Source organism: Miniopterus natalensis, chromosome 14, assembly GCF_054644295.1.
Source record: "Miniopterus natalensis isolate mMinNat1 chromosome 14, mMinNat1.hap1, whole genome shotgun sequence".
Lineage (NCBI taxonomy): Eukaryota > Metazoa > Chordata > Mammalia > Chiroptera > Miniopteridae > Miniopterus > Miniopterus natalensis.
Genome location: NC_142094.1, coordinates 53,889,471 through 53,903,081, shown reverse-complemented (window position 1 = coordinate 53,903,081; position 13,611 = coordinate 53,889,471). Strand labels below are relative to the sequence as shown.

The 13,611-nt window shown below is 54.1% G+C and overlaps 1 protein-coding gene across 1 annotated transcript; it reads left to right on the top strand.

Moving 5' to 3' along the window:
- Window positions 1–313: 313 nt before the first annotated feature.
- LOC107532069 (scavenger receptor cysteine-rich domain-containing protein SCART1-like) lies at window positions 314–8,838 on the top strand. Its single transcript, XM_087824085.1, has 13 exons — window positions 314–374; window positions 757–1,080; window positions 1,677–1,988; window positions 2,569–2,883; window positions 4,609–4,914; window positions 5,057–5,374; window positions 5,446–5,760; window positions 5,835–6,149; window positions 6,637–6,705; window positions 6,897–7,211; window positions 7,714–7,860; window positions 8,283–8,423; window positions 8,750–8,838. Exons 1-13 carry the CDS (start codon window positions 314–316, stop codon window positions 8,836–8,838), a joined length of 3,027 nt encoding a protein of 1,008 aa, XP_087680211.1.
- The last annotated feature ends 4,773 nt before the right edge of the window (window positions 8,839–13,611 follow it).

The following is a 13,611-nucleotide window of genomic DNA, read 5'->3' as shown; positions in this document are numbered from 1 at the left end:
CTTCCTACGTGTCTTCCATCAAGAGCTTTTTCTTCTTCTGTTGGACATTAAGCTGCTGTTCTAGGACTCCACCCTCACAGAGAGGTGTTTGTGTCCTTTACTGTCGCTGGTCACAGGACATGCACGTTTCAATGGTTTTGATCTGAGCCTCTGCTCCACATGACAGACGACGACACTGATACACCGGGAGGTGGGTGGGGCCCGCCGGCTTCCTCCTCAGAACAGCTCATCACTGAGCTGGAGTCCACAGCCCGCGCCTGGGCTGAACACAGCCCCCTGTGCCTGGGCCGCACAGCAGCCGAGGAGACCGGGGATGGCATTGTCCCCTCTGAGGCTGTGGCCCCTCCTCCTGGCCTGTTGGACTCTCCCTGCAGGTGAGTGCTGCTGTCCTGAGGCTCTAAGGACGGTCAACCAAGGGAGGGGACAGCAAAACCCAGGGTGTGCATCTTGGGAGTCTCCGCAGAGGCCCCAGAGGGAAGGGCTGTCTCAGCCTTTCGCAGGCAAGTGACTAGGACCCATATATGGGGAGATTCCCCAGAAAACGGTCCTTAGGTATTTATTTTTGTTAACATTTTACTTCATAAATGTCATCAACACCATCAAAATAAGGTGTGAGGAAACTCGAGGAAATGGAAGTTAAGGGTACAAATTCGGATGGAAGGCGAAAATTAGGTTTAGAACTTTTGAAAATTCTGAACAAAAAGTTCTCGAGCACATCTTTGCCCTGAAGGACCTCCTTGTGTTCTTGCCCTGAAGGTCCCACAGCAGAGTCCGTGGCTCTGCTGAGAGGTGGGAACCGCTGCGAGGGCCTGGTGCGGGTTCAGCTCGGCGGGCAGCAGGGCCCTGTGTGCGGGGACCGCTGGGGCCTGCTCGAGGCGGCCGTCATCTGCAGGCAGCTGGGCTGCGGCGGCGCCCATGTTGCGCCCACGTACGTGGTGTGGCCCCAGGAGAGGCAGCAGTCCCTGCTGCAGGGCGTGCGGTGCCGGGGCACAGAGGCTTCGCTCTGGGACTGCGCCCCGGGGGCGTGGGAGCCGCTGCGGGCCTGCGGATGTGAATGCGTCAGCGCCGTCCACTGCACAGGTAGGCGGCCCTTGTGAGGAGGGGGTGTGTCTGAGGCAGCCCCCAGGGTGGAAGCCCATGGCTCCAGGACTGAGACCCTCAGCCCTCATCGCATTGTCATGGCCCCATGTGAGCAGGGATCGGGGTGACACAGGTGAGGAACACCTGTGCTTTCTCAACTGTGGGTTGCACACCCAGGGCAGCCCTTTCTGGGTTCAGCTGACTCCTCCCGTCAATGGTCAAGCCTCGGGTCCAAGCGTGACCACATGACCTTCTGGAGTAAAGGGACCCTGTCTCCCTCTCCCGCTTGGCCCCTCTGCTCTGGCGAGGGCTCCCAGTGCGCCAAAGCCCTAGAACTAGAGTGCTTGGAGCTCATTCCTGCCGTCCACTGTTGGAGGCCTTTGAGGACAGGGCAGCAGGGAGGGGTGCAGCTGCTCCCCCTCCCCTCCTGAGGGATCCTGCGTGGGAAGGAAGGGCCTCTCTGTAGACAGACCTTGGGCTCTGCTCCCTGAAGGCCAAACCCTCTGTCTGGGAGCCACTGTGTGCAGAGTGGGGTGCATGCCCCAGACCAGCAGGGCTCAGGTGAGCAGTAGGATCGGCTCCTGTGCTGTCTGCAGATGGAAGGCTGGCGAAGGTGGGACTCAGCGGAGGAGGCAGTCCCTGCGCGGGGACCTTTGAGATCAGATTGACCGAAAGCTCTGGTGTGAAGTGTGGTTTGGACTTGGAAGAGGCGAGTGTCTTGTGCAAGGGTCTGGGGTGTGGCCCAGCGCTCCAGGCATCCAGACCCCACTTCGTCAAGGGCTCTGAGGACTGGGGACCTAAGATCGTGACCTGCCAGGGAACAGAGTCCAACATCTTCAACTGCAGGTTCAATCTGAACTTTCAGCACCAGTGCAACCTTCTGACAAATGCCCAGGTTGTGTGTTCAGGTAAGAATGCACAGTCTTGGAGAGGGAGGCATCTTCTCATAGCTGTGCTCGGGGGACTGAAGGGGACGCCACTGACCCGAGGAGAGGCAGGGGGGTTTGTCCACCCCCTCCCTGTCCACCAGCCTGCATCCCTGCCCTGGGAGGGACTGCATGTACTGGGTGCGGCTAGGCGCTGGGGTTTGAAACTGACCAGGCTAGTCAAGTGCCAGCCAGACACACAGTCTGAAACTGGGGACAGGGCAATGACACAAATGTGGGAGCTCTGGGTTCTGTGGGTGCATGGCTGAGGGGGCTGTGCTCACTTACCCCCCACCCAGGCTTGGTGGAGCCTCAGGGAGCAGGAAATGAGTGTTCACTGTCAGAATCTGAGTGAGATGCCGAGGGACAGGTGGGCCCTCCCAGCTTGCAGGTCCCCAGGTATCCCAGTGCCCCTCAGGGCTGTGCCAGGCCAGGTGGTTCTGGTCCTCCTGTCCTTCCTCCCCGTGAGACTAGAGGGCTGGCAGGCTGGTCACTTCTCCAGAGGCCTGCAGATCTTCTCCCCTGTCCCTGAGAGGCTGTTCACTCCAGTGTCTGCCCCCAGGACACACTGAGGCCCGGCTGTCAGGCGGTGAGCACCCTTGTGCTGGGCGTCTGGAGGTGAGGCGTGGCTTGACCTGGGGCACCATCTGTGACGAAGACTTGGACCAGGCCACAGCCCACGTGGTGTGTCGGGAGCTGCAGTGCGGCACAGCCTTGTCCATTCTCCGAGGCGCTCACTTTGGCCCGGGCTCTGGGTTCGTGTGGACGGAGGCCTTCCGCTGTGTGGGCAATGAGTCCCTGCTGTTCCACTGCCCTCGGGGGCCCGGGCACCAGTGTGGGCATGGCCAGGATGCTGGGCTCAGGTGCTCAGGGGAAAGTAAGTTTTCATGTGATTGTAAAGGAAATTGTTCTCTTACTTTCCTTTGGGATTGTTTATTGCCAGTATATAGAAGAAATACAACAAATTTTTGTGTATTGATCCTGTACCCTCAACATTTCTGAATTTTTTATTAGCTTTAATAGTTCTATGTGGAGTCTGTAGGATTTTCTATATAGATCATGCCTCTGAATGCAGGTAGGTTTACTTCTTTCTTTGCAACCTGAATGCCTTTTATGTCCTTTCTTGCCTAATTGTTCTGGCTGGAACTTCATGACGATGTGGAACATATGTTGGTACCCTTGCGGTTGGGACACTTGCGGTTGGGACACTTGATGTTGGTACACTTGCGGTTGGTACACTTGAGGTGGTCCCATAGATTTTTGGGATCTATTAATTTTCTTTCTTTCTTTCTTTTTTTTTTCTGTGCCCCAGACCAGATAATCTTAGCTCACTTATTTTCAAGTTCATTGGTTCTTTCTTTTGCTTGTTCAAATCGTCTGTTGACGCATCTAGTGAATTTTTCAGTTCCATTATTGTTCTTTTAAGCTCAAGAAATCCTCTTTAGTTCCTTTTTAAATAATTTATATTTCTTTATTGAAATTCCCTATGTGATATCATTAAACTGGTTTTCTTTAGCTCTTTGAGCATATTTAAGACACTTAAGGTCTTTCTCTAGTTAAGTATAAGGTCTTAGCTTCCTCAGGGACAATTTCTGGTGGTGTTTTTTTATGTGAATGTGTCACACTTTCTTGATACTTTACGTGTATCTTACATTTTGCTGAGAACCAGACATTGTTAAATTGCTGTAATATGGCCACTTTGCAATCAGGTCCTCTCCTCACCCACAGTTGGTTGTTGCTAATTGTTATGGGTCATAGTTATTTGTTTAGTGACTTTTCTAAACTCTTTCTGTAAAGACTACTCTTTCTCGTGTGCGACCCCTGAGGTCTCTTTTTTTGTATCTTAGTGGTGATACAGCAGTTTGACAGAGATTTTCTTAAATGCTTGTAGCCAAAAACAAAGAAATAACACTTAAAACTCTTTTGGTCTTGGCAGATTAGCTTTGTTGGAGGCCACTTTTGAACTCTGCCTTAGCATTCACTTCTTGCCTGCCGGAGCCAAATTTGCCAATTTTTTGCTTCATTAAAGTGTTTCTCAGTTGTAAGTTTTTGATTAGATACTCGAGTTCCCAAAAAGTTGGTTAAGACAGTTTTACAAGCCTAAACATTATTTAGAGGAGAGATGGAGTTTGGGGGCTCCCTCCTCTGCCACGTGCCGGGCTCCCCTTCCCTGTTCCAGGGCGCGGGGTGCACTGAGGCCCATATTGGCTGGGGACTGGCGGGCGGGGCTGCTCCCTAGAGTCGGGGCTGGTCACGGGAAGCAGCAGCTCTGCCAGGGGCCGAGCTCTGCCCTGGGCTCACCCCCCGCAGGCCCGGAGGCCACGCTCCACACCTTCACTTCTCGTCAGGATTCCCGGGTTTGCCAACACTCCAGGTTACTGAAGAAGTTGAATTTGCCCGTTTTTCCCGGCTGAACCATTACTGTAGCGGAGGGGTACATTTTGGTGTTCTCTGTCATTTACAGCGACGTCACTCCTCAAAGCTTTTTACTTGCTCTCAGCTGTCCCTCCCAGGTGTGGGAGTGGGCTGAGTTTAACAAGCTTGCATTAAGGACAGGGTCTACAGGGCCAGGGAGCAGTGCTGACACCCCTTCCCCCCCCAGGGTTCCGGCTGGTCAACGGCAGCAGCAGCTGTGAGGGACGCGTGGAGCTCCAGGTTCAGGGGACCAGGGCACCTCTCTGTGCCCACCACTGGGACTTAACAGATGCCACTGTCCTCTGCCACCAACTCAACTGTGGCAATGCAGTGGCCACACCTCGAGGGGGCCATTTTGGGCACGGGGATGCTCCCATCTGGCCAGACAGGTTTCACTGTGTTGGGACAGAGCCCTATCTGTGGAATTGCCCAGTGAGCACCCTGGGGGCTCCCGCCTGTGCCCCAGGAAACTCGGCCTCCGTGGTCTGCTCAGGTGGGCCAGCAAGAGGGATGGACAGAGGGGCTGAGCGTGGACGGGGCTCCAAGGGAGGTGGTGGTCCCCTTCCCTTTCCAGGCTCAGGGTCCCTTCCCCTGACACCCTGGCAGCCCCTCCCAGGTCCCGCCTCTGCCCCCAGGTCTCCAGGATGCCGTGAGGCTGAGGGACGGACAGAGCCGCTGTGATGGCCGCGTGGAGGTGTCCCTGAATGGCGTGTGGGGCCGTGTCCTGGACGACGAGTGGGACCTGCAGGGAGCCAGTGTTGTGTGCAGGCAGCTGGGGTGTGGAGAGGCAGAGCGAGCCTACGATGCGCCTGGGCCAGAGCGCGGGGCCCGCAGGGTGGGGCTGAGCCGGGTGCGCTGTCTGGGCACCGAGACCCGCCTGACCCACTGCAACGTGTCTGCCTCCCTGCTGGTGGCAGCGGGGGCCTCGCGGGACGTGGGCGTCGTTTGCTCTGGTGAGTGAGGACCCTGGGCCCCAGCCCATCCACCTGGGGGCTCGGGTCTCCGACTCCTGTTTTGTCTGCAGGGAGCCGTCAGGTGCGTCTGGCCGCGGGGCCAGGCCGCTGTGCGGGGCGCGTGGAGGTGCTCCATAGGGGCACGTGGGGCACCGTGTGCGATGATGGCTGGGACCTGCGGGACGCACACGTGGTCTGCCGGCAGCTGGACTGTGGCCAAGCCATCAGTGCCCTGGGGGCCGCGCACTTTGGGGCCGGGGCCGGGCGCATCTGGATGGACGAGCTGGGCTGCGAGGGCAACGAGTCTGCGCTGTGGCAGTGCCCGTCGCAGGGTTGGGGCCAGCATGACTGTGGGCACAAGGAGGACGCCGGAGTCCTGTGCTCAGGTCAGTACCACCTGCCAGCCTGCCGGTCCACTCCGCTGAGAGTTGGTTCTCCCTGACAGCCTCTCCCTCTGCAGGGCTCACCGACCTGAGGCTGCAGGACAGCAGCCAGCCCTGCTCTGGGCGACTGGAAGTTCTGTACAATGGAACCTGGGGTGCCGTCTGCCAGACCCTGAGCCCTGTCTCTCTGGGAGTCCTGTGTGAGCAGCTGGGCTGTGGGTCCCAGGGGCACCTCCAGGCTGAGGCGGTGACCCAGAAGGCCTCTAGGGCCCTCTGGGTGACCTCCATTCAGTGCCGGGACAGGCATGATGCATCCCTGTGGCAGTGCCCATCAGCCCCCTGGGACCAGCATTCTTGCTCCAGTCAGGAGGAAGCCTGGGTGGTGTGTGCAGGTGAGGGGAGCTGTGTTTGTTGGCATCTGTAAGGGTCGTGTCCCAGGGCCGGCATGACACGGATTCACTGCAGAGGTCATGGCTCAGGCTCTTTTCTCTGAGGGATGAAACTGCCACCTTCACTTTACCTTATAATTAATTCTGAGGTGTGCTGGTCCAGCAAGGGGAGAGTCCTTGCCACGAGGGGCTGAGCTGGGGGTGGGGGTCATCTGGAGTCTTCAGAGCCCCCCGACTGCCCCGCAGTGGGGAAAGCAGGACCCCTGGCTCCACAGGCCTCCCGCAGGGAAACACCGGCTTGGAGAAGCCCGGGACAGTGCGTGGAAACCCTCCACCTGCGTGGGTGCCCCTGGCTAAATGGATAGACCTCTCCTCTTTTAGAAGCAGACATTCCTGGTGCTGGGCAGAGAAAAAGGAAAGGAAAAGTATTTCACATAATTTGAAGCTGCCAGCCTTGCTTATATCAGATGGCTTCGCATTTCCTACACAGAAAGGGCAGGAGGAACTTCTCAGGACCCCGGGGAGACCCGCGGCTGCTCGGCCACGCGGACCTGCCCAGGTGCGCGCCCCCTCCCCTCCCCCCTCCCCTCCCCCTCCCCCTCCCCCCTCGCCTCCCCTCCCCTCCCCTCCCCTCCCCCCTCGCCTCCCCTCCCCTCCCCCTCCCCCCTCGCCTCCCCTCCCCTCCCCCGACCCCCCCCCCATCCGCCCGGCTGACCCGCTGACCCGCGCATCTGTTCCGTCTGTTCGCAGAGGAGGGCGCGGTTCGCGTGCGCGGGGGCGAGGACCGCTGCGCGGGGCGCGTGGAGCTGTGGCGCGCCGGCTCCTGGGGCACCGTGTGCGACGATTCCTGGGACCTGGCGGACGCGGAGGTCGTGTGCCGCCAGCTGGGCTGCGGCGGGGCCATCAGCGCCCTGGCCGGGGCCGCCTTCGGGCCGGGCTCGGGGCCCGTGTGGCTGGACGAGGTGGGGTGCCGGGGCAGCGAGGCGACCCTGCGGAGCTGCCCCGCGGCGCCCTGGGGACGCGCCGACTGCGGGCACAAGGAGGACGCGGGCGTGCGCTGCTCGCGTGAGTGCGCCCGGGCGCGGTCCCGTGGCGGCGGGGGTTTCCCCTTGGCGCCGTCAGCCTCCTGGGAATGAGCTGGTTGGCTGTGGTCTCTGCTGAGGGTTTCGGGGCACTCTTGTTTTTTCCCCGCGGCCCATGTTCACCTCGGGTCAAGCCTTGCTGTGCCTGTGGGGGACATCCCAGCTCTGGGGCCTGAGCGCCAGCAGCTCCCTGCGCGCCCCAGGTCGCCTGGGGTGGCGCGCAGGAGCCTGTTTTGGACCCACCATAGTCACTGTTTTACTGAGGGTGGGACTGCCCCATAAAAGCAGAGACCAGCACACACCAGCCGATTGTAGGGTACTTAGCCCAGCAGGACCCAGCAGGTGCCCCCCACCCCACCCCAGTACTTCCGAAGTCACATGGTGGCCATGAGGGTGAGGGTGTGGGCCTTGGGGGCTGCCTTCTCCCGCTGGGGCTCGCTGAGGGCTCACCCTCCATGAACCGCTCATGGCATCTCCCTCGGCAGAGCCTGGCCCCGGCCCCCCGCCGAATCCAGAGCCCTGCCTGATGCTCAGGGCCGTCAGCACAGCCCTGGGAGCACTTCTTGGTCTTCTCCTCGTGGGCCTCCTGGGCCTCCTGATCCTGCTGCGAATCACACAAGCCAAGCAGAGAGGTCGGTACACCCACCAGGGTCCCCACGGCCAGCGTGGTAGAAACCAGTGGAAACTCAAAACTGGTGTTGGGGCCCCTGACACGGGGTTTCACTTTGAGTGGCCTTTTATTGGCCAAACACAGTGACTTAGAAATTACTCAGCCTCAGGCCCCTGGGACTCTGAGCTGCACCCTCGAGAGTCCCACCTAGAAACCACATTGAGACTCACTGGGCAGCAGCATCAGGCTCTGCGGATGACGGGATGGCGGCCAGGGTTGGGAGGGCACTGAGGGGCCTTGTCTCTGATCACTACAGCCTCCCAGGTCCTTCCTGCCCAGAGCATTCCGCCTTTCCTCTGCCCAAATGTCCCCACCTGGAAGCTCCCCCCCATGGACAGGCCCATACTGGGGGTCTGTGTGTGACCCTGCTCCACTCTGCCTCAGGTCTGGGAAGTTCTGAGGTGTCTCCTGGAGAGCCCACCTATGACGTCATCGGGGAACTGCCTGTCACGGTGCTGTACGAGGAAGTTGGGGAGGAGCCCCAGGGTGAGGAGCCCCAGGGTGTGGTCAGGGTGGCCCTGGCAGGTGTGTCTGTGCTCTCAGCTCAGGAGGCCAGGGGGGGTGGTCCCCCAGGTGGGAGCCTTGGTGGGGGGTGGGGCGTACTTGTGCTTCTGCTGGGCTGAAGCTCCACCCCTCACTGTCCTCACCTGGAGGTGAGCATGACTGAACCAGCCCTGTGCTGGGACAGAATGATTGAGGAGCCCCAGTATCCGGATGCTCTGAGACCCGTCCAGTGTGACATTGCTGTGCTTTCCCACCAAGAGGGATATCATCAGGCCAGGCCACTTGTGATGAGTCAGATACGGCCTCTGGGCCATACGGTGACATGGTGTCCCGGGTGCCTGTTTCAGAAGGGGCATCGAGTCTCACAGATGGACAGTCTGTGCCCGAGGAGGGTTACGACGAGGTCGCATTTCCTCTGGCGGAGATGACGCTGTAAAGACCCCGGAGACGATACACCGCCTGCCAGTGTTGCAAACACAGTCCTTCGTTCCCTTTGCAGTTGTGTTGAATTCAGAACACAGGAGCATTTCGGTGCCTGTCCTCAAGCCGCCAGGTGAAATCCACGTCTCGGCCCCGTCCCCTCATCCCCATAGCCTCTGGGAGACGCCCCTGCAGGCTTCCCATGCACCCATGACAAGCACAAATGCGTGTAGAAATCCATAGTGATGTTTCCCGTTCCTTTAAAAGCATATTCGGCGAGCCCTGGCCGTGTTTCCCACTGGTTAGAGCGTCGGGCCCACCCTGGGTTGCAGCCTCGATCCCGCCCGGTGGGGCGCACGCGGCAGGCAGCCCGTCGGTGTCTCTCTCACATCGGCGCTTCTCTCTCTCCCTCTCTCTAAAAAAAGAAAAATCAATGGAAAAATATCCTCAGGTGGTATTTTTGGCAACACCTTCACGAGTAACCTTGCGTCTGTGAGTAATGTCAGACTTACCCTTTCCTTTCCACCTTTAATCTCTTTTTTTGCACGTGCGCCTTTTTTCATGGGCCAGGCCTCCTGTCCCGTGGTGAGTGTGGCAACACAGTGACCGCGTGTCTCATGACCTTGGAGACGGAGCTCCTGGTTTCTTTTCACCATGAAATACAGTATTTTATTTTTGTAAATGCCGTTTATCAGATTAAGGGAAATCAGCCTGTTGCTCGTTTTCTAAGGGTTTTGGTTGTTTTCATGAAGTGTTGAGTTTAATCAAATGCTTCTTCAGCATCTGTTAAGACTGTACATGATTTCCTCCCCTTTGTGGTCCATGTGGTGAGCTGCATTGGTTGATTTTTCAAATGTTAAAGCAGCCTTGGGTTAAACAAACTAAACTTTGTCACAACATATTTATTATTCTTTTCATATATCACAAGAATCAGTTTTGCAATATGTGAGATCGATATTTAGAAGGGAGTCTGACGTGTAATTTTCCTGTTGCCTTTTTTGTAAAAGCTTCTGTTTCATTGGTTGGGATGAAGATTACTTAGGTCTCGTAAAAATGAGATTTCCGTCTTTTAAGAAATAATTGCAAAATTTTATGCAGCACTGGTTTTATTTCTTCCTTAAATGTTTGGAAGAATTTGACAGCGAAGCCATCTGGGCCTGCAGTTTTCTTTTTTGGGAATTTTGCTTTATCAGATTTAATTTTTTAAATTGTAGATAACTGAATTATTCAGGTTTTCTGTTTCTTCTTAGAAGTTGTTTGTTAAGTTCTTTGTTATCAATGAATTGACAATGTTATCTAAATTTCAAATTTATTGACATAAAGTTGATAATATCTTTATACTATTTTTTGATGTCTACAACATCTGTACTTAGGTGCATTTTTCAGCCCTGATACTGGTAATTTGTGACTGCTCTCTCTTATTCTTGATCAGTGTTGCTAGAGGCTTAATGATCAGCGTTGCTAGAGGCTTAATGATCAGCGTTGCTAGAGGCTTAATGATCAGCGTTGCTAGAGGCTTAATCATTTCATCAGCATTTTCAAGGGCATATGGAACATGTGCCTTTGACTTTCTTCATTTTTTAAATTGAATATCTGATTTCTATTTCACTTATTTCTGCTCTGATCTGTATAATCTTTTTCTTCTTACTTATTGTATCTTCTTGATAAGGATATTTAGGCCACTTATTTTCAGCATTTCTTCTTTTTAATGTATACATGTAAATTTATAACCTTTTCTTGTAGCATCACTTTAGTTACATACCAAGAGTTATAGGCTGTATTTTTTATTTACTTTTAACAGCTTTATCGAGGTTAAATTAGCATACAACAAACTTTAGGTATTTACAGTATGCATGGCAATGTCTTGACATATGTATACATGCAGGAAATAGTCACAGCAACCTTAAGAGTGGACTTGTCCATCACTCCCCAAAGACTTTTCATGTCCCTTTGTATGTCACAGCTAATCATTGTTCAACTTTTTGTCACTGTCAAGTAGTTTGCACTTTTGGAAACTTATATAAGGGGAATTATACAGTATGTACTCTGGGGTTGGGGAAGCAGCTGGCTTTTGTTCACTTAGCATAATTATTTTGTTTAGAAAATCTGCTTAGAAAATTTTGTTAATAAAGTTTGCAGCTAAATGTAGGAGAGGTACTGGTATTAAGTTGTCTCTTTATGTCTTTCTCTGGTTTAAAACAAGGTAACACTGACCTCACAGAATTGAGTTGGGCAGTACTCTTTCTTGTTGAATTTTATGGAAGAGTTCGTGTAGAATTGGTTCTATTTCTTTTTTAAATTTTGGGTAGATTTTACCAGTGAAGTCATGTAGGCCTGGAGTTTTGTTTGCAGGAATGTTTTTAAGTATAATTTCAATTTTTAGTGGATATAAGACTATTCATGTAATCTGTTTCTTTTTGCATGAGCTTCATTAGATTGTATCTGTCAAGGAATTTGTCCATTTTGTGTATGTTTTTGAGTTTCCTGGAAAAGCTGAGAAACTGCTGGCCAACAGGACCCTAAATGTCATGTGTCCTAGATGGAATCCTGAGGCAGAAAACGACTTTGGGTAAATCTAAAGCCATCTGAATAAACTATGGACTTTAGTTGATAATAATATATCAATATTCATTCATTAATGACAACAAATACACCATACTGATAGGTGTTAATGATAAGGGAAACTGGGTGTGAGCCTCATATGTACTCTCTGTATAGTTTCCTCCATTTGTATGTAAATCTAGAAACGTTCTAAAAAACAGTCTGTTGAAAATAAAATCCCATCTTTCCTGCAGGGATTGGTTGCACACGACTCTTGTCTGAGATATGTCCAGGGGAGGGACCCTTGGCAAACCAGTGGTCAGTCAGCTCAAGCTACCCTCTGAGGCCCCAGGTGCTCTGGCCCTGCTCTGTGCCCTCAGGGTGCTGGCTGTACTCAGCCTGGGAACTGTGCCCACAGGGCTCCCTGTTTACTTGTAGGTGGGAGTCACTGCTCCCAGCACCTCAGCATCCACCCCAAGGGGACAGACTGTGCTTAAAGGTCACCAGCAAATGAAGGAGTTGCCAACCTGGGGAAGGTGGTTCACACTACGTCTCATTTTTCACCAGAATAAGAATTTCCTGTGTATTTTCATGAAAATGTGAAAGTCTTATGTTTAGGAGGCAGTCTGGGGCCCCTACAATTCATTGTGAGTACCTTTCCCAGCCTTGCATTTTGGACAATCTTCCCTAATTTTCTTCTCGATGTTGCTGAAAAGACAAATTTGTTTTTGCCTTGATCTATTTTATTGTGGAAAAAAATGATACCAAATCGCTTTGCTATGTGTTTTACTTCAGTTTGAAATGGTAGAACGTCCAGGGACTTCCAGCGCATCTGCTTGTCTGCAGCTTATCTGTGCCGCAGATCAGTAGGAGGGAGAAACCCAGCGGTGTGGTTTGGTCTCTAAGTAGGTCATGCTCTTTAAGAGAAGCCTGGCCCAGCAGGGAGCCTGCACCGGAGCCAGGCCCCCGTCCTGCTCCCCGAGGCCCTGGGGGCTGAGATGAGTCTCAGGACAGGTGTACGAGGCAGTAGGGGGGCTGGTACGGGCCTGGGAGCTGGGTGGGGGTGTAGGCCAGGGTCATAGGACTGCACTGAGCTGAGTCTGTGCCCTTTTTCCCTGTACCCCTGCTCTTGGCCCAGCCTGATACTCACTGAGGGGACAAGCTTCCTGCCTAGCCCAGGAGCACAGGATGGGTTAGAACCAGGAACCAGGAAGACCCACGCTCCTCCTGACTCAGGGGAGTCTGACCTCCACGAGGGAACAGGCTGGAGTGGGCCAGGCAGGGTTGGGCAGCTGTGGTTCCCACTAATGGGCTGTGGCCAGGGATGACCTTCCCAAAAGAGCTGGAGGGAGAGGGAGAGAGAGAGAAACATCCATCAGCTGCTTCCTGCACGCCCCCTACTGGGGATCCTGAAACCCCTGCATGTGCCCTGACGGGGAACCAAACCTGTGACCTCTCAGCGCATGGGATGATGCTCTACCAACTGAGTCACACTGGCCAGGGCTAAAAGACTGGTAATTTTAGAGAGCCTAGTTATAAAAAAAAATCACAAATGCTGTGAAAAGATGGCCCAAAGAGTGGGGAAACATCATCACAACACGTACAACTTAAAAAGGACCATTAACCAATATGAAGTGTTCCCACGAACGCTGGGCGACAGAGACCTGGCGAAACGACTCGGCGCACGAGCAGGCACGTGACGGAAGAGGCTACAATTTCGACCAACAGGATGCAGAGGAGGTTCTGCACTTTACTCACAATCAGGGAACGCAAATCGGGGCCACAGTTAAATAGCATTTTATACTCACCAGATGTGCAAAAATGAAGAACTCTATTAGTATTAAATGTTGGAGAGGCTGTGAATCAACAGGACCACTGAGACACGCTGGCAAGGGCGTAAATGGGTTAAACACTTGAGAGACAGCGCGGGTCACGTGTCCCGCTGCCTGTGCCCACGGGGGCCTAGAGGGAGCCCTGCGAGGTGTCCCAGGGGACATGCGTGAGCTCAGGCAGGAGAGTGAGAAGCCAGGGAGACTCCTGGGCAAGCAGAAGGCGGGAAGCAGACAAAATTATTAAACAGGGCCAAACAGTTTAAGCAATTGACAGCCAGCTAATGAATCATGAGGTTTTATCTTCGCTAACCAAGGACACTTAGGAGCAAATTGTTTACACGTCCCAGACCATTTCAGGGCAGGCTGGCCTCAGTCCCGGTCCCTCTTGGATTAGTTCTTTAAAAGTGAAAATAACT

Bases quoted from the DNA above. Each gene is read 5' to 3' on its own strand.
- LOC107532069 (XM_087824085.1), top strand. From the start codon at position 314: ATGGCATTGTCCCCTCTGAGGCTGTGGCCCCTCCTCCTGGCCTGTTGG. The intron at 1,989-2,568 runs GTAAGAATGCAC...GTCTGCCCCCAG, and splicing joins TGCCCAGGTTGTGTGTTCAG to GACACACTGAGGCCCGGCTG. The intron at 2,884-4,608 runs GTAAGTTTTCAT...TTCCCCCCCCAG, and splicing joins GCTCAGGTGCTCAGGGGAAA to GGTTCCGGCTGGTCAACGGC.